The 21,559-nt window shown below is 38.8% G+C and overlaps 1 protein-coding gene across 2 annotated transcripts in view; it reads right to left on the bottom strand.

Moving 5' to 3' along the window:
• Positions 1–21,559, bottom strand: part of NELL2 (neural EGFL like 2) — a 155,855-nt gene that overhangs the window by 49,522 nt on the left and 84,774 nt on the right. For both annotated transcript variants that reach the window (XM_075745148.1, XM_075745139.1), the window contains one exon: positions 18,523–18,648. In XM_075745148.1, the coding sequence (XP_075601263.1) occupies positions 18,523–18,648 (126 nt within the window). The remainder of the gene's footprint in view (positions 1–18,522; positions 18,649–21,559) is intronic.

A 21,559-nucleotide genomic window follows, 5' to 3' on the forward strand; every position in this document is an offset into this window, starting at 1 on the left:
GCAGGGTATACTCTCCCCTAGAACTCAACTTGAAAAGTCCAAGACACGACTTGAACTTGACCAGTCCACCCTTCCTATGGTATTTGCACACCAAGAAGTCCATGCCAAGATCTCCTGGAACTCAGGGAAGACACAGATATTCTTGGTCTCAGCCACAATGGACAAGTTGAAGGGTAAAACAAGACACATTTTTGCAAAATACTCACACTTCTCTCATGGAGGCTTCTATTGTAATATTAATCAGTGTTACTTCATGTAACAGCCTGTGAATTTTTACAGTTTTCAACCAGTTAGGTAGAGGAAATATATTGAAGAATATTTAGTATGACAGCTAAAGTTAAAAAAGCTTTAATTTATCTCCACTTTCCTTCATGTCTGCCATTTTCTGTAGTCCTTCTTGAATAGAAAAGTTTAAGGGAAGGATTTTCTAAAGCACTTAGCATAGGCCTAACTGTTTCCCCTAAAGGAAAATCTGTAACTCCCACTGATTTCAATGGCAGGACTGTAATGCAAATGCAAAATGATTTTGAAAATCCCACCTTAAGAGATTTCAGTCTAGACATAAGGTCTGTGACCTTGTCACCTACTTCTTTCTTGCCTTAATTCAAACTGATCTCAATATCTTGTCTCTTTTACCACTGACATTTAAAAATAAGATTTCTATCTTTTAAAAGGTATTTCATCATGTAAACTTTCTCCATAAATTCTTTTTTTGGGGGGTTTTTTTGTTGTTTTGTGTTTTTTTTTAATCTGGCCAGATGCATTATTTGTTCCTATGTAAATCCTTTTAAATTCCAACTTGCATTGTACACAAAACCTCCCAGGCACTTATGATAAACTGATGCTTTCAAAATCTTCTATTATGTTGTCAAAAGTGACAATGATAGCACATTCTACGCGTATAGTAGTGCTCTCTACTTTATGGCTAGTAGAATTGCCAGAGTAGAGCTGTAAATATGCTACTCCAATTTCCTCAGCCAACTGAAAAATGTTTATTTTACTACTTCTCCTAATGCCAACCCTTTTAATTTACTGTTTCCTTACCAAAAGGCTTCATGTTATACAAGTCTGCCACCCGCAACAGATACATGTATTGGGTATTTGGCCTCCATCCTACACATATTTCTGTTACACAAAGAAAGCAGAAAAGTGTTTCTCTGACTGCTGCTGAGGCTCCCGACTTGCTGCCTGTTCTCTTATTTCACTTGTAACAACTTACAGACCATCTACATAACCAGAGAGCTCCACAAAAACACCTCTGAACAACACTTTTTCAGCACAGAGTTAACAGAAGGATGGATATACAACAGGACGGGAGAAAGATGTCTCAGCCATCAAGTACTGGCCCAAGTTGGTTTGATAAACTATAGACGTCTCAAAGCTCTGTGGAGACAGCTGGTGCCTCTCTCCTATTCTTTTGGGGATGGCATTGTGACCAGGGTTTGCCAACTCATTCCTGGGGCTCCTGGGAAAATCACAGTTACAACATAGAGCACCACTACCATTATCAAGGATAGTGCTTGTCAGGTAAAGAAAATGAGAGGCACCACAGTGGTGGATGAAATGCTGCTGTTGCTTTGATCCTGTTCTTGTCTGCAGGAATCTGGAGCAACTTACCTAACCATAAATGTTAGGAAACTAATGGTTCTTCTGTCCTCTTATGCAGCAGGGAGATTTCTTAATGCATGAGATGGTTCCTCTTATTTCACTGGCACTACTGTGACACAGGCACTCAGATGACTCACTGGATATCAAGCAGGACAGTACTATTTTTGATAAAACTGTAGTGGTTGAGCTCTATGGGAAGAGGAGGTCTTCCTTCAGTGTTGCTCACCTGATTCTGAAGATGGTTCTCTACTTGAAAATGGGGACTAAGATATGCTTCGGTGATGGTTAAGTAGAACAATATTGATGCTTTGCCCTTAGGTCAGCCTTGATACCGTCTCTAGTGATGCTCCCGATTTTCCCTAGGGCACATCCTCCCTGATAGTTTACGGAGGTGCCCCAAAACAGCACAGCAAATATATCCTTCACAAACCCTGCACCTACGCTGCCTTCCCTGGAAAAGAAAAGCACTTGGGGAGAATGGCACAGCCATGTCTCACCACAGCACAGTGTCAGGGAAGAGCTAACACACATAGTCAGCCCTGGAAGCCAGGAAGTGCTCCTGGCTTCTGCAGTTCAGACATAGCCCTTGATGCCAGGAGATACCCCGCAGAGCCGTCTGCACTGCTTCTAACAAAAAGCAGCACAGCATAGTAATGGAGATGCAATGGAACTAGCTTTCATCTTCCTTTCCCTCCCTGCAATGGTATGAAACTTGACACTGGCAACTTGTTTCATGGGTAGATTTTCTAGCCCACACCATGCTTTTGTTGCCACAGTTCAACTGCTAGTGCCAATCAAGCTTACAAATAATTATTTCTGTACTTACATATATAGATGCGTATGTGCATTTTATATTGATAAATTAATATTTGCATAACCACATCTTAGGTAACTTTACATATCTGAAAAATTCTGCCATCAAATCTGCTGTCCCATTTAAGAACACCATGAATTGCTCTAATAAGCAGAACCATGAATGACATTAAGTCTTCAGTATTGTTCAGGTCTCAAACATTCAAAGTATGAATTTAGAATCAAACCACAGATTTAAGAAAAAAGCAAACCTTGACCAGATATTCCATTTTCATAATATGACTGTCATCCCAGGATGACTTCACTTTTGCAATCCTACTTCCCTTACATGTCTCCTGTTTGGAAAAGCTAGGATTTAAGCTGAGGTGCTGTGAACAACTTTGGAGGACTTTAAACTAAGATGAAGCCCACACCATGGAAGGTGTACTAAGTGAGTAAATACAGGGTTTTCAAAGCAGATTGGAATACCTGTTTAGGCTACCATCAACCACAATCTCTGTTAACATCCCAAACATTAAAATGATGTAGACAGAAGTTAAGTTGAATTCTACATTCATTTCTACCTTCTGAAGAGCTGGGAACAAGGTAATCAATTCTTCTTACCAAGTATGTGCTCACTCCAAATTTATTAAAAACACAGAATAATAATTGAAAGGGATTGCTCTTGATGGATCCCCACCTTTCCAGAAATTGATCCTCTTATCTTGAAAAGAACTGGCCATTTACGCCCATTTTGAACAGTGTGAAACCTTTGTCTTCATTTTCTTAAATGCACCGTCATTAAAAGATTCTACTACTGTTCTCCAAACCCTGAACATCAAAGTTAACACTGTGTGACAGCTGGTATGTTCCAAACTCATCACATTTAGTGGTCTGTAACAGGGTAAATGACACAATTACCTGCTGTAATTACTGTTGCTGACAATATATTTTCCCTGGTGATTGGTCTGTGTGACTCTGAGCTGCTTATCTTTGCCAGTCCAGTCCAAATCTCCATTTCCGTGTGACTTGGACATTAACTTAGGAAGTATTTACAAATTAGTTCCAATATCTGCCAAGACAGATATTTGGGATAGTATAAATTAATCTTTTATTGCGTGATTAAACAGTCTACCACTCTAATGTTATTTTGCATTAGAAAATAAGTATTTACAATGAAATTCTGTTCCCCATTTAAATCAAATGTTCATTTTTTTATTAATATATTGGAAGGGAAACACACTGAAACAGGTAAATAAAATGAACGAATAAAATGCAGATAAATAAGTACATTGACATCTTCACAAAATGTTCATTCCCAAAGAAAAACATGAGATTAAAGAAATTAAATGATAAAACATCAAGATACTTAATTCTTATTGCCTTCTCATGACAATTGACAATAACGACTTTTTATTTAGACCAGTGTGAGATACAGGCTAATCAAGCTAGTTGACTGCAAGCGTTTCCCTGGAATACTTTTAAAATACAAAATATATACAATTCTTTGCACCATTTCTCCTAAGAATGTATTTAAGATGATGGGAAAAGATTGCAGCACATAACGACAGTAGGAAATAGATACAGTCTTTTTAAGATGATTTGGAAGCTTGTCTGAAAGAAAAAACACTCCTACAAGAACTCCTACAAACCTTTTAGGTAGAGCAGCCTCCTATCTTATTGCTAAGCTTGGTGACAGAGCTCTTGGGTATCAAGAGAAACATTGAGATTTTCAAAGTTTTTTATTATCTGATGGGGAGGGCCTCGATTTTTGCACATCTGACTACATAAATTGTAAAGAGAACTGATTTCAAGAAAATAAGTTGATTACTACTTCTGAAATAATTTGTTTTCAGTTTTCTAGTTCAGACCTGAAGATGCCTCAAAACCACTAGTGTTCTCTTAAAAACAAACACACAGAAAAGTCAGAACCCTTCTGTATATTGAGAACGTCCTCAGGAAAAATAACAAGTACCTTTTATAGACACGGTACTTTCAGAAACACTGCCTTACAATATGTATCTTCACTACCAAAAGTCAAATTTCACCCAAGAACCTTAGGATTATTTTGTACAGGAACATAGTGTAGAGAGCGATGCTTCCCTCTGCATCAACATGACTTTTCAAATTAATGATGATGATTTTGTCAGTCTTCTTTGGAGCATCAGCAGAACAAAACCCTAAGGATGGGTTCCAATATATTTTCTCTGTAGGTGGTAATTTTTCCTTCCTGTTGGCCCACTCTTTCTGACTGCCATAAGGAGATTCTGCCAATCACTCTGTCCTCTTTATTCGTTTAGATGAACAGGTGAATACAGACAGAGTAAATTCGGGAATGAAAACTAGTTTTAGACAGAATTAGAAGGGCAGAAAAAGTGCCAGTTTAGCTGCCACGCTATGCATTCGTGCATGACCAGCCACAGCCTGCCTGCAGAATCAGCAGCACATTTCAGTGTGAATCAGAAGTTACATGCAGAACTAAAAATATAAGCCTTTCTTTGGGATTCTGCATAGGAACACAGACACCAGATGAGTCAGTGAAGTGGATAAGCCCAATATGTTTACTTTGTGCACCAACGCATTTCAGGGTAAATTTCAGCATAATTCCATGTGCAAAGAAGGACCAGCCAAGGACACGACTGCTGCTGTGGTTGAGGGGTCTGTACCACAAATAAGGCCGCTACTCAAACACACAACTGGAAAAGAGGGTTGAAACCCAAAGGGCTATTTCTGAATTATTTTGACTGTAGAAATTAATTTCTAATTTGAAGAAGCAGTTTGATGCAGCAAAGTACATCTTTTTTTGTAAATCAAGAATCATCAATGCAAAAGACTGACAAAAGAGAGTAATACTGATAAAGATTTATTGCAGAGACAAACCTAGGAAAGATTTGTCAAAGATGACAAATACTCAATTACAATGACTGACAGTATAAAACATGAGTTAAGGAAACAGCCTGCCATTTAGCATAAAACAGGTTAATCTCTTACAAACATTTCATGAAAAAACAAAGGATACTTTGTTTCAGGAGTCAATGATTACCGGACATGCCGTGCGGCTTGCAGTGGGAATCAAATTATAGAGAATTAAAAGTTTCCATGCTCGTAGATTGTCTGAACAGAAATAATTCAGGGATTCATATCTGTCCAAACAGGAAACTTCCATATTCATTTAAAGAAAAAAACATGCAGCTATAATATTAAAAGGGTTCTGAAGCCCTGGACAAAATTAAAAAATGTTGTATCTCCTCTTACGAGTCTTGACAGATAGTTATCTTTCTTACCCTCTGTCTTTTTTTTACAACTGTGTTATCTTAAAATTGGAAATATTTTTCAACAGTAGAATGCCAGCAGACTGATGGACATTATAACCACATACTGCCAGCTGTAGTACCCTCTACTACCCTCAAAACCTGGCTAATTTATATCATAGTTATAGTCACCTTGATTTTACTGTGAATGTGTAGAAAACTGCTGACTTCAATATAGCATGACCACATAACCTTACATAACTCCACTGTTTCTTTTTGTAAAATTGTCTTGCTTCATACAGCATCTCCAGTCTCTTACTGACCTTGGCTGGAGTCCCTCTGAGAACAGGCTACGCTCTCACAGCATGAGGCAATCACCAGCTGGCTCAGACATGATAGATGTGAGCTATCCAACTTCCCTCACTTCTGGCTCGCTCAATGAGACAGCAGCAGATTCCCATCTCCTGAGCCAGAAAGATCTTTACAACTTCAAAGAAACTGTCCTCAAGGCTACCTACTGTGTTTCCTGATCTTTGCAGTCTATCTTTCACGGTCTATGATCATCCACAGAAGGATGGGCGAGGGGAGGGCCAGCTGTGAAAGGATGTCATGTTTCGGTTAATTAATACCGGCCGTCCTCTCGCTCCCACCATCCTAATTCCCACAGTCCACAGCTGCCATCCAGTACTGGGATGAACAGATGAAGAAGTTTTGACAAGACAACACTCCATGTACTCTTAAGTCTCTTGTACTTAAATTCTTCTGAAGAAAAACTGCAGTTGTTTGGTTGCTAGTAATTCTGGGAACAGTTCAGCTCCAGATTAAGGTATCTAAATTCAGGTGTCTACATGTGCGTTACTGGGCAGGATTCCACTGCATAAACACATGCCTAGCTAAAAAGTCACATCTAGCCTGGCACCTCACGGGTATCCAAGACATCAGCAAAGGTTGCAACACAAGGCTCTACAGGAAGACTGTAACAGCAGTTGGAGAGCAAGTAGGACACACTACAGCGTCTAAAAGAGGCACTAGACCTATAACTGGGCAACCAGATCTTGCTATAGACGTCTAAGTTCCCATTTCAGTCAGGGTAACCTACAGAACTCCACAAGTGTAAAATAGATACCTAACACGGGATTGAGTTGCCCACATATAAGGGGCTCAAACCCATGGAAAGAGGTAACTTACTCTGCTTGAATCCAGCTGTCACTCAAAAGTGCAAGCCCTACAAGGCAGATCTTGTGTCAGATCTGCTAATCCCATGAAGACGACTGCCTAGAACCTGTCAATAAACAATAGAGTTGGGTCCAGCTGAATCCTTGACCTCTGTTGATTACAATGTGAGTTTAGATGAAGACATCTACATTTCGGTGTCTTAATTGCAAACTGAATTTCACCTCCTGTGTCAACTTCAGTAAAATTCTAACATGAAGAGTCAATGTAATTAGTTATGGAAATGAATAATTCATTCAGTGCTGTATGGTTTGTTAGATTGCCTATTTTTACAATATACTCTGTTAATTTTGCTGTACCCCTACATCTCTAATTTCCAATCATATTTCACTGACACAGCACATAACTGCATTGCAGAAGCTGTCAAGGGACACTGGGTGCTGGAAAGCTGCAGAGGGGTTCAGAACACTGAGAAATGGGAGGTACACTGGATGCCTCTTGTAATACTGTGAGATAAATACTAAGCAATGCTAATATTTGAAAATATTTTAATTTCAGAAGTTTTACATGAATGAAAGATCTCACTCTTTCCTGAGGTACTGTTTCAAACCAAGTATATTCTTCTCAAGTCAATACCTGTACCTCTTTCTATATATTGAAAACCTCCTCATCACCCTAAGAATGCAAAATATATTTCTTGTAAAAACAAAATAATCAGTTCTGATGTCTGCTTCTGCAGAAAGACAGATTTTAAACAGTATAGAGAAGCTGTAAAAATGTAAAATATTTAGACACTTGCTTTTGATATCATCCTTTTACCATCCTCTATTCCTAAGGCCAGTAGAGAATCCAAGTCTATAATGCATTGGGACGTGTATATGTATATACTAAATATAACAAATATATTTATTTAGTAAAAGAATTATTTCTGTAAAATAATTAAGCATCCAGTACTGAAGAGCATACATTTATATCTTTTTCAAGGGAATACATTTTCTATTTATCAACTCAAATCATATTCTATCATCAAAGACATTTTAAAAATGTGTTGGATTTTGATCAGCTGAGAAATCAATCCTGCTATAATTGCACAGCCAGATGAACAGTTGTTATGAACTGGGTCAGTAACCAAGGAGGAAATGGAACCTAAAAAGTATCCTCTAAGAAGGAAAAAAAAGCCTTGTTCCAAGTTAAAACACCTTCTAAACTAAGTTGTCAACGATAACCCAATTCAATCCAAATAACGCATAAATGAGTTCCGTTGTATAAGATATAGCAGATATATAAAAATGACTTGTGTTTTTATCTTAGTAATGCAGTCGCTTAGCAACAAGCCCAGTCTGAATGATCATTCTTTTATTAGCTTTGTGAATTATCTTACAGCTAGAAAGTGGATATTGGAGAGAATTTATCCTGAAAGAGGATTGAGAGCTTCATGTGGGCTGATGTACTATAAAGCAGAATGGAAACTGGGCCAAGTAAAGGAAATCAGAATCAAATGAGGTTTTGAGTGCGTACAAGCTGACTTCCAGAGTGTTTGTTACTAACAGCAACCCTGACAGTGTAGCTGGACACCATCGCCTCAGCGGAGTTTGGATTACACTGTGTGATAATGTATGTGCATGCACACTACTTCTAATAGAACTGGGGCTGGGGGGGGAGAGGGGGAGGGGGAATGATCAAAATCAGAGATGGAAAAGACAGATGGTTCATCTTGCCCACATCATTATAAATCCAGAACTGCATGTTTTCTCTGGTGCTTTGCTGACTACAACATTCCCTTACTCGAGCCGTAGTATGTCACTCCAGTGATGTTACAACAAGCCCCTGTCAGTACGCTTGTTTATTGCTCTGTCCCTTGCACCATATTGCGCAATTATTCTCAATCTTTATTTAAGCACAGTCAATGAGCTCGGCTGTTGTATAAGCTGCAGAACTTGAGGAAAACTGGAAGTGTTGCTGATTTCATCAACAAAAGTCAAAGGAAACAAACAGGAAGAAATCAGATTTTTTTATTGTCATTATGTCTCATATTACTGTATTTTCAAGTAACAAAGCTGGTATACTATAAGCATATAACTAATCTGAGGTCATAGACTTTTTTTTTTAACTTCTTTGCAGCAGTGAAGGGTAAAGGGTGTGCAGCAATGCTGAACAAATTGCATCTTGTGGCCATATTTAGTCACTTACTAAAATGTGGCCTCGTTTACCAATGTACTAAGCACTATCAGCTCTTATTATCCTCGAGATGACTTGTGGATGCTCTTGTGTGTCAGAAAAAGCAGGCCAATTTTATACTGTTAATTAACAAAGGACAAGCATGCAGCTTTAAAGACAGAAGCTGGATGACTTCATTCAACTCTGGATTACATCAGTCTTACAGTAGCTTTCCTCCATGGAAACCCAGGTAACTATACCACCCTTAGAAGAGATTGGTGCAGGTGCTAAAACATAGCCTACATTCCTCACATGTAAGCTAGATTTTATTCTTCATTTTAAATAAGGAGAGGCATTCCCTTTCAGTTCTTAGAAGTCATTTGTGAGCACTGAAATGTACAGTTGGAACAAAAATAACTAGTAATACATGATATTGTAAAATACTCACACTTCACAGCTAGCTGGAAGCTATCTCCTACCAACATATACTGGTGCAAACCCATTTCCTGCCCCACATCAGAACCCACCAATGAACTCTTCCTGAATATCTGGAAGGAATGTATTGCAAGTCTGGAATTTTACCTGGCCTGTGCCCTAGGTATTAAATATGGATTCTACCTTCAGCATTTTCTCATGCAATTCAACAAAATTTTTTTTCAAGTATCCCTGCCATTTAAACATCTCTTCTGCTGCACGGTACCGGAAAAAGAAGAGATTTCTCAGACTGTTGATGTCCCAAACATTTGATGGATTTGCAAGTCAAAAATAAACCAGTGAAATCTGCACAGGAGCCCACAGGCAGATGCACTTTCGTGAACTCGAGTTTCTAGATGCCAAGAGGAATCATTCATCCAAAGTGTGTCAGACTACTATGTTAATAAAAAAACCACGTGACAGGGAGTGTATTGCCCCCTCAAAAATAGCTGTATCTTGCAAGAAGCAGAGGGTAATAACTGGATAGCCAGCAAACCCCCTGATAATCTGAGGACCTGAACCATAAACAGCATATGAGCTGTGTCATTTCAACAAAATCACAGGTCCCTGTTACTGGCATTTCAAGTCCATCCAGATACCAGACTGGTGGTTCCCATAGCGGGGCATCTGCGCTCAGGGGATAAGGATGGGCTCCATTAGCATTGCAAAGACACTGTCTCTGTTTCCTCACAAGCATCCTCAGAAGACTTATATTGTAAACAAAGCATTAATGAAGGAAAAGGAGGCAAGACCGAGCCTTTGGCTATACGCTATACCACAAAGACCCAGATGCATTTATTTCCTGGCTGATAGGATAATGAAAACTGGGCACTGGCACATACAAAGCAGACTTTTTTTATCAGACGTACAAAACATACTGAGACTTCCAAAGATGAGGTGAGAAAAAAAGCCTCTAAAGGTAACTTCAATTTCTACTGAGGACTACAACTATACCTTTAACACTTCATGTTCAAAAGCAGTGGAGGAAATTTGCCAGTTCTAAAAGAAAACAGTCTCCCACTCCCTGGAGAAGATCATTAGCCAGTCATCTCCTGACCCAGCGCCAGCACGGAGACAAGTATTCCAGAGATGTTTCTTTAAAATCCTTTTTCATACACACGTACCCAAACACACACTCAAAAACCCCACCATGTATCAACGCTTAGCAAAATACCAAACCAGCAGGTATCTTTCTTAAGCAGGGACATCGCCAGTGGCATTAGCTGAAATCCAAGCAGATGTGTAGGCTGTTTATAAGCCACGACTATCTACAAGAATGGAACCAAACAGAAGGGCTTAGAAAGAACTCAACTCTGCTTATTATGGGCAAAGCAAATGTAAAATAAATCACAATGGTGTGGCCTGTCAGAAAACCAAAGTGAGGAAACATTAATGGCTGCATGGGAAAAAAAAGCACAAAGATAGGTGAAACAGTATCAGATGCATGAGCACTGAATGGACTAAATGTGACCATCTGTTTTCTATGCATTATAACGAGGTGCATTTGTTTCAAAGTTATCCCATGATATCAGTAAAGAACAGAGTATATGGGTCAGACGTAAAAAATTAATGTCAAAAACTAGTAGCCACTGATCTGCAGTGGTGCAGGTCTTTCCCCTACATTTTCCCTTTACTATTGACACCCCTCAAGTAATAATTAATTAGTATTATTGTTATCATAATTCCTACTTTTTGCACATTCATCATCATTATGCAGCTAAATGTGTAGTTTTCTCCTTAAATCTTTCCCATATGTCAAGTCAATCTTCCCAGACCCTTAATTATTTTAATGCTGGTCTTGGAATTCCTTCCAATTTGCAACAGATTTGTGATTTAATTTGATTTGAAAAATATGCAGAGCTGCCAGTTTTCCAAAGAATTAACATTTCAGGTGTCATTCAACTTGCTACCACCATGCTTCTTGGCAATTTATGCAGAAACAATTATTAGGTTTCAGTTTACTGTGAGAGGCTATTGCAAAAAAAAATAAAAAAAAATTAAAAAATAGTGCTGAATGCATTGACAGCATTTTTGGGAAACATGTTGTTAGAAAAATCTCTGAGCCTCATAAAGACTTAAATATGCTGGGGCAGAGGTGGGGGGAGGCCTACCAAGGTGCAGCTGGATACAGGCAGTTAAATAAAGCCCAGTGAGTCCAACACATCTTTCATTGTTTTAAGTAGGCCTTCTACATGGTCAAATCAAAAAGCCCAAAGCCATCCATCTATTCCACCCAGTCCTTTTTTTTTTTTTTCTAAAGAAGTACTTCATTCCTTCCTTATCTATTTAGAACCTGCAACCATGCCTCACTGAAGAGCAAAAAAATGTAAACGTTCCCATAACAGTCATGGTATGTTATATAAAAATTCTTCACAATTTTCTTCAGAAGTCAGAAAATAAACCCAGGAACACAAATATGATGGTACCAGGCTGTAATGCACAATAAAAGCCTCACAGACTTAGAATCTCCACCTATTTTACCAACTCCTTTGGTTTCTAAGTAATTTCTTTCTAAAAGCAAGCAGTAGGAAAAAAACAGCAGGACTTGGCTTACGTGACAATAAAAAGGAAAGGCAAAATCGTCTGGAATGGATTTAGCAAAATGGTTATGAAAAAAAGTTACGAGGTCTACATGCATTTAAAATATTGATGTGAGTGCCTAGCTCTGCACATGGAGAGCAGTCCCACACAGCTCAGCTGCAGGGATGGACATGGCTGCTCACATGGCTGGGCCAGGCTTGCAAGAAGTAGGCCATGATTTGCAACATGCATGATACAGTTTAAATAATTAATCAGTTAAGACTTCATATGTATTTCCTGCCAAAGTACTGTGTCGTTGTAACACCTCATTGGTGTCAGGTACAAAGTTGTAGATCACCCACTTCTCTCTCTCTAAAAAAAAAAAAAAAAAAAAAAAAAAAAAAAGAGAAAAAAGTAAAAAAAAATTTACCAAACCCCATAGATCACAACATGTGCAAACATTAATTCAAAGAGTCTGGTTTAGATACTAACACAGTCCATACTTCATATGTCTCCCTTACATTCGGTCATTTACCACCTTATCCAGACCACACATACAGGGACCATCAACTGAAGATACCATCTGAGGGCACTCATGGAGAGTCCCAACACCTCCCTTTCCAGTACCACCAAGTGTGGGAAAACAAAACCGCCCCTGGGGAGAAACTGTCTGGGAGGGTAACATCAGCTGCATTACCTTCCCCATGTCACCTCAGGGACTCCCACCCACAGGAGAGGCTGAGAACATCACCAGTACTTCCATTAAACTCACTTCCCCATTTTATCCTGGCTGGAAAGCCAAAAAAACAAAACAACAACAAAAAAACCCCCAACCAACCAACCAAAAACAAAAACCAAAACAAAAACAAAAACCCAAGTGGCCCATGAGATTGCACAGAAACAAATCATCTGGGGCTCAGAAAACCCATGGATTCTCCAGGCCACGGCATGCATCTTCCTCAGCCTTAAGATGATCTAGGGAGGATGTACTAAATCTCATAGGGTCTTCTTTCTTCTGCTCCATCTTTGATGGGTTACTTAGATAGGTGAGTGGTCCCAAGGCAGGAAACTAACGACATCTGTTCAGACTAAATGTGATTAACCATCCACTGTGGCCAGGCAGAACTCCTCGCTGTTAGAGCCAGGTGTGAAAAAGAGAGCTCTCATGTCTTGTTTCTTAACTTCTTCCTTTTCCATTTAAAAAAAAAATAAATTATGATATGTATTGCACTGCTCAGAGCACTGCTACGAGCTGCAGATTACACAACAGTCTGAAAGACTGGAGGTGACACTGGCTGCATCCTCATTTCTAGAAGGAAAACTTTCTTTCTTTCTTTTTCAAGCCAAGAGAACAGCCCATGCATTTTTGTAATCTCAGGCAGAGTAAGGATATAAGTGTTACTATTTCAGAAAAATACTAAAGCGTTCAGATTTAATCATATTTTACAGGGATGGTGTGGCATACCACTACACATAAAACTACCCCAGCAGAGACTCATGCCATTTTCTGCCTTCCTTCCCCCAGCACAACGCCATTACATTCCAGGTTCTGTGGAGCAAAGTGGAAGGGGAATGAGATGACACCAAAGTTGGAAAAGCCTGGTAGCCCAGGGCATATTTTTTATGCCTTTAACTTGCAGATTGTGCACCCATTTGGCATATGGGTACAGCTTAGGACTCATCTCCCTTCTCATAGCTATGATCGATTTCTGAACATAAAATCAGTCACAAACAACAGATTTCTGTGTAAATATGGTTGTGACTAACTCAGTCTAACCCTGTGAATCTTGCTTCCCAGATGAATACAAATAACAAAATCTGAAATTGATGTCTTCATTACATCCTTTGTTGTGAAAATCAAAATGTAATTCAAATCTATTGTAAAACTTGCAATAAACATGCCAGCAAGAAAGAGACTGTAGCTGTTTTGGAAGCAGCTATAAGCTGTCTAAATCAGTCTTTTGTGCCCAGGACTCTGACAGAGACAGATAGCACAGATTTCTTTTCAAATGTCTCATACAGGAGAAAACCCCTTCAATGTCACTGATTTTATGTCTCTTTTCTATTTTGATCAATGACTGCTAAATTATATATGTGTGCATAGAATGGAACAATAAGGTATTTTACGTTAGTCTGCCGGCAAGCTGCATGGACATCACTCACATCATAACCTGCCTAATCAAGGTTCAGGTATAATTTTTCAACATCTCCTTCCTGTGCTTCAGCTATCCTGTGCAAACAATGACATATTAATGCCAAGCTACAGAACATTTTCTTCCTGCTTAGTAACATTCACGAGGCTGTGCTACCAGAGTTTCTGGTCCAGCTTACAGTAAGTCACCTATTTTATGCATAGCTACAGTTCCATAACTGGATTCTATGATTCGATTACACAGCATTACAAGGAACAGTGTGACCTGAAATGTATTTTGAAAATTAACATTTAGTAACACACAGGGTCAGTTGTTGCTTGTTTGCCCTATTCTTGGTATTCCTGAACTGGATTAAAAATCTGCCTCCTCTTTAGTTTCATTGATATTTCAGCTAGCAAGTCAAACCCAGAATTGCCAATGAGGGAAATACAGACTTGCTAAAAACTTAAATTCTGCAGAAGGCAAAAGAGGTTTGAATGACTAAATTTAGTTGCAAACATTGGCAAAAACGAAAGCGTATCGGACTCTCTGTGAGAGATTTGAACAGAATTGCATACTATACCACCACACCAACGTAAGTCCTAGAGCCTTTGGTAGTTTTGGTAGTATGCTTGAAGTACCAATGTGCCCCTAAAATCCCCTCAGGATTACCTTTGCGCACAAGAGGTCCTTGTGTGTGGCTTCTGCAGCATGGGTCTCATGAGCAGTTGGCAAGAGGCATCTTTATAATACCCTTCTGCAGTAGGTGAGAACTGATGCTAGCAAAGCTGATGCTTCCAGCTATGTCAAGGAATATAGAAATGGGCAATGCAGAAGTTATGTCCTACAATACCCACTTTTTGCATGAATTGCATAGAGACTATACAATGGTATGAATGTAAAAGTATTTTGCCTATCTGTGTTTGAATTGGTTTTAAAATACCATTTCTTTTACAGACATCTTTCCCACTTTTGACTTTTGCCAGATGTTCTGATTATTAGAACAAAAAAGAAATATGGAAACCCCAGAAAATTCTGTTAAGGACAGTGCACAGCCTTACTTTCACAGATATGCCAAGTTAAACAGGGTATTCTTCACAAAACCTGTCAAAAACATGTCCTTAATTTGCAGGGCTCTTTCTCTTTGGTCTATCATGATTGCTTTTCTCCTGTCCTGCTTTTGTGCCAGATAAAAAGGCTTGGTTTACATCCTTAACTTCAGGAACTAGCACCGTCACAATAAGAAAATTGAGCTTAATCAAAATAACTCCTAGCTGCAGCAAATTTGTGAAGTCCAGTGAGGTGTGCCGGGCACGGACAAGTTGGTATCTGGATTCTCAAAGTGCAAAGATTTCTACTTGCTGCTTTCTACAAGCGTAAAAGGCAGATTAAATTGATGGACTTAAATAGAGCAAATACAAGGTTGGCTGAGACAGGTTGAGATCCCTAACACACTTTATTGCCTTGATTCTCTAAACAAAACATATTTGGAAATTACTTTTCCTTATCAAGTCCTAGATATCATTTGTTCAGCTGAATGTCATTAAGGCTCCACTTAAATTAAAAACAAACAAACAAACCAAAAAAAGACAATAAGGGGAAGTATAATGAGTTTTTTTGTAAACTACTTGCTTTAAAATACCACAGTATGCTGTAAGAGAAAATCATGCTTATGAAAAGTCAGCTATACCCAAGCATAACAGCCTGGACTAAACCTGCTGGTCTGTCTACAGGACAGCAAAGTACTGTCACTAGCATCATAAACTCCTTCCCACTGTTATTTCTCACTGATTTATTAACATACAGATCTTTCAGCAATGTCCTGTAAACACAGTCAGTGTTTCTACTACACTGAGCCTTTGCTGATTCTCAGAATACTGCAGGTTTCTTTGGGACAGACACTGCTAACCAGTCTAGTGGTTTCCAACTTCCATAGGCTCTGTGTTAAAGCCGCAGCAACATACTCTTCCTACTTGTGTTCACTTTACCTCTTAGATTTATATCTGGGCAAATGAATGCACATGAAAGTCTCCGAAATCAGGAGCTTTAATAGATGGCAAAACCAGCAAAGAGCAAAGAATATGCTCAGGGGTGAAAAACCTACAGCAGTCTCGTGTACAAATATATACACTTGCTACCTGCTTTAATACAGTGCTATAATGTAAATGCTCTCAATGTCACTCATATAGACTAAAACAAGCACCAAATGCCATTTACTGATCAAAGCACGTGACTTTAAATGTACCCTGTGTTTTCTTCAATTTTTAAAACATAATTAATCTTTCACTCACTAGTTGTTTGGTGGAAATGTCATGCAAGAGTCTCATAGGTCTACTTCAGGAACTGACCAGTGCCTCCGCTGGAGGGGCTCACACTAGTTGTGGAACCAGAAAAAAAATGCAGTTATTTTGTGATGTATGCACTTAACGATGTTAGGTTGCCATTCATGGAAATTCTACACCCAACAGGCACTGCATCCTCATGGTTGCCTCTCAGTATCCAAAAGTCACTACAATTTAACTCCAGAAAAAACTCCAGGTCCCAAATGGCAGCAAGTAGCATTGGTCAGACATACAGAAAGTCACCGCATGACTTACAATTCATCTGGCACAGATAGTCTTAAGATTTGAAATCTTACAAAACTATTTCATCTACTTCGCTTCCTTTTGCATTAACTTTTCCTAGCTTGATCAAGAGAAAGGTGGAAAAGAAATAATTCATTTTGTCACCCATCAGCCTGATTTCACAGGAAACTCTTCTTTATAAATGTGGAGCCAAACTCAGTCTGGAATGTGAGATCTATAATGGATTTCCATCAAGTTTTACACCAGTTTGACTGTCCAGAGCTCTTGAACTACACTGAATTTCACAACAGTACGTTTCAGCAAATATGAGGAATGCAATGTGCAGAGTACCAAGAAATACCTTTATTATATTTATAGGCACAGAATGCCTCTCTGAAGTTGTTTGTGATGGTTTACCATTTACAGAGTTCAATCAGAACAGCAAGCTAAGGGAAGCAAAGCGGAAAAAGTATCACAGTGGTTTAGATAAAGTCAGTCCTAAAATAATCCCAACATTCACACTCAGTAGGTAGTGAAACAATTGCTTTACTCAGCTGAGAGTGTGGAAACAAGAGAGAGTGATCAGAAACATACTGGTTGCTTCAGAAAGGACCTGCTGCAAGCAGTCTATAACTTGGTCCTTCAAGAACTGAGCTTACTGCAGTAAAATAGTGCTTGCCAGTGTATGTGAGAGGAATGTCAAGCAGAGGTAAGACAGTACGCACAAAAATCACATGTATGGGGTTTCAAATCCATGTCCCTGAGCGCTGTGCATGTTTGGGCAAGCAAATTATGCCAGTTTATGAAGAAGCTGTTTCTGTACCAAGACAAATCATTGATGTTCAAAAATGCCAAGACATAATGGACAGAATTAAATAAAATCAGAAATTAACTTCACAGTGCTCTCTCCACATTCTGAATACTCTCATCTATTTATGGCCAGCTTTACTGTTAGATAATATCAACTCCAAGAAAGTTTTACAGGACAAATATATCCTCTTATAGAAAGAGCTAATGTGTTCCCCTGGGGACACAAAATAGCGGTACTATTTTGTTCACAGACGTTTTTCTTCACTGAGAGAATGTGCCACATCTTTGAATCATATTTGCTTTATCTGCCTGGTAGGAAAAGACACACTCCTCCCAGGAACACTTACAGTCAGCCTGGCTCTGATATGGAAGGCTGTTGTAAATGTTCACTGTTCATTCCATAACCCTAAAATACCTTGCAATAAAAGAAGACTAGAAGAGAGAAAGTCAGTATGAACCCAACACCTCCTCTAGAGCATCCACTGGCAGTAGAGCAAAAAGGGAAGATACAGAGATGACTGACCATGTCGTCCAGTGGCTGAAGGCAGGCAGAGCTCCTGCCCTCTGAACTCAGGATTCAGCTGGGGAACCTCGCTGATGCAGGAGAATTCAAAATGAGGGAACAGCCACTTCTAATATACAGCAAATTTAACCCTATCAAAAGTTTGCAGAAGAGTCATTATACTCCAGGTGAAGTTGTACTGGTATGCCACATGGAAACCCACAGCACTATTTTTGCTCTCTTATTTTTCCCTTCAGCCTCCTCCCTTCACCTTTTCTATCAGCACACAAAGCCATGCAGACCTATAAGACAATCCAGACTGCCTTACAATTTCAGGCAAAGAATACAACGTACACAGAATCTGTAAAATGCGTTAGCTTTTCTGCACTATATCCTTGTAATTATTTTGGTATTTATTCTGTTTAACATTTCATGTAGACATTTGGTGACTCTAACAAAGATTAACTTCAGAAGAATCATATCAGTGCTCCTAAATACCATCATCCTGTTATTTCCTTTCATGAATATACAGCTCTTACCTGTGCATGAATAATCATCAATGCGTATATATCCTGTTTTACAGATGCACATAAAGGATCCTGGTGTATTTACGCACATGGTATTCTCACGACAGTAGTGCCGTCCTTCAGCACACTCATCAATATCTGTGAATAAAGCAAAGAGCAACACGAGTCAAATTCAGCAGCATTCTTTACAATCTCTCGACACATCACCATTCACTCCCATCAGTAGTGGGTTAGAATAAATGGTTACTTGAGCAGCAATGCAATTTGGAAAGAATTTTGGCTTTCTCCTTTAAAACAACTGCTTGAAGTATTCAAACAAGAGAAGCAGCACGAGCTTTCTGTGAACAGCTGATAGTGGAGTTACAAAGAAGATTACATTGGCTTACATCTTTCCTTTTGAAGTGCCTATGATGTTATTCCTGATTTAAATTAGAGCAAAACAACCCCAACCCTGGGGTCCCATACAGTAAACCAACTGCCTCAGCACTGCAATGTCATCCATCACTGTATCTGTATAGTCACTGCACTCATCAGTATATAAACACACTACTATATGCATACCGTATGCCTTTGATCTAACCGGTATTGTTGTTTGGGAAGGAACTGTAAGGAACATGGTAAGATCTGAAAAGACACTGGAACTTACTGTAAGTTTCTCTTAGAACTATAAAGTAGCCAATCGGTAATTTTAATATATATAAACACATATATCTGTATCTATACATACCTACATACATATATATAGATACATATATACACACCATATCTGAAAGGAACTGGAAAGAATCTGAAAGACCACCTCTGACAGAAAAAATTGCAGCCTGATAAAACCCTTGTTGGGGTGGAATACCTGCTGCAGTATTAAGTCCTAGAGCAAACTCCAGACATAAATCACTGTAGGCATGGACTTCAAAACCTGATTGGTTTTGATACTCCCTTGGGCTGCAAAATCAGACTTATTTCTTGTAGCAGGTTATACTACAGTGGTAAGACAAAGAAAGCACCACAAATAACAAAAAAACCCCTTCTGCACACTGTTATTATGCTGCAAAGAAGAAAAGCTATGTTAATTTGAAAGTGATTAGTAGCACGCTGTTCCTGTAATACTAATGATAAAGACAGCATTACTGAGATGCTCTGTACATTTAGCTATATTGTCATGCAACATACCACTGAACCTTGATACAAAAGTATGTTAAAAATCAAAGGGGTGGATTATTGGCTTGGTTTTTTTCCTGATTATCAGTTTTGATTTCCTCCCTGTTTTCAATGATGTTTACAGCTTTCAGAGTTGAAAATAAAATCTCCGGATGGAAAACAGTGTTGTGTTCCAGAGTCTGATGACAGTTCAAAACAATAGACTGGATATATAAACTCAAATCAGGGTTGATTACTTAAAGCTGTGATGCTAAATGTCAACAGTGTTAACTCCTGTACTTTACTCCTGTTTAGGTCACATGCTTATCTCTCAATTCTTCCTCCTCTTCCCAGCTTCTTTAAATCAACAGCTACTTACCAACTGCACTCATTGCCTGTTTTTCCCTTTACATTCCCACCAGAAAATTTGCCTTCCAGTACAAAGCAATGTGACACATTGAATATAGCAATTCTGTAGTCATTTCCTAGTTTCATTCAGTTTTGACAAAAAAGTTTTCCCCAGTTTCTCTGCCCAGTGCTGCTGGATTCTGCTGGAGAAGTAGGGGGCGGTTGGCTATAAACCATGAAGGTGTCGACTGCGAATGCTCAGGATGATGCGCCCACCTGCTTTGCACAAATTCAGTGCCTGAGAGTTTCACGGTCAATATACTTCAGCAGGTTTCCTTCCCTTCCTTTCCCTGTAACCTCTGCAGGCATGGAAGAATCATACCTATACATTACGGTATTGGTTTGGAAAAGCAGTTGTAATTTCCATGTACGTAAATACATAGACAAATAAATGTGTATTTACAGTGAGGACAGGGAGCATATTAAGCCTTAAAAACATTTTGTGAAAGTCATCTGAGAAAGCAAAAAAAGGTGACACTACCACGGAGGCAGCTGGTTTTGCACAGAAAGTGGGAAATGGCACAGATCTCCTGACATACAGATGTTCTGCAGAACCATAAATGTGCAATTCACAAAACCAGCCAGCAGTTACAACATACGCCTCAGCTACTACCACAAACGATGCAACTTTTGTCTTTCATAATTCCACTTAACAACTCCATATTAAATTAATGGTGTTGATTTGTATTTAAGTAACAACATCAGTCTTCAAGTAATTACAGGCCTTACATTCTTGGCATCAACAGACTGCCCAGGAGCTGGCTTTGGCACCCTCAGAAAATTCTACTTAAAGATCCAAAGCCTCAAAAACATTAAATAGAACTTTCTGAAACTATATTAATGATTGCTTTGGCAGGTAAATAGCCACAGGAGACCAATGGTTTTCATTTTGCAGTGAAAACCTTTAAGCCAGAGCTACTTTGATTCAAACCTCCTAATTTAGAAGTGTTCTAAATAAAAGCTTTCATTTTGCCAACATACCACACATTGAGGTTTTGCAAAATGTTTTATTTATAATTGCCTTTATTTCGAAGCCTTGCTTGTGCAATTGTTACCAAAAAGAAAAACAAACCCACAACTGATCAGGTTAATTTTGGATTGAAGTGTTTCATTTGAGCAAATCTGATTTATTTTTTTTTTTCAAAGTGATTTGCAAAGATACTGTCCACATTTTTTAAACACTCAGTGGAAAACAAAACTCTTCCCCACCCAGCTCTCCATAAAACCTATACAGAATGCAAAGGACATAAAGTGATTATTATTGCTACTATCACATTATTATATTACATTGGCACCTAAAGATCCTAGTCAAGTGTCAAAACTCCATTGCTCTACACCATGGACGTACAGCTGACAAGAAGCTGCTGTTATAAAAAATTTACAACTTTAGCACTAAATTACCTCGCCACTGGACACGAAAGATAATTAACACTAAAAGGGTAAAGTAACAGTCAAATGACAGCTAGTCACACAAAGTTGACCACACTAAAAACATGCGATTCCA

This window comes from Balearica regulorum, chromosome 1 (genome assembly GCF_011004875.1).
Source record: "Balearica regulorum gibbericeps isolate bBalReg1 chromosome 1, bBalReg1.pri, whole genome shotgun sequence".
In the NCBI taxonomy this organism is placed as follows: domain Eukaryota; kingdom Metazoa; phylum Chordata; class Aves; order Gruiformes; family Gruidae; genus Balearica; species Balearica regulorum.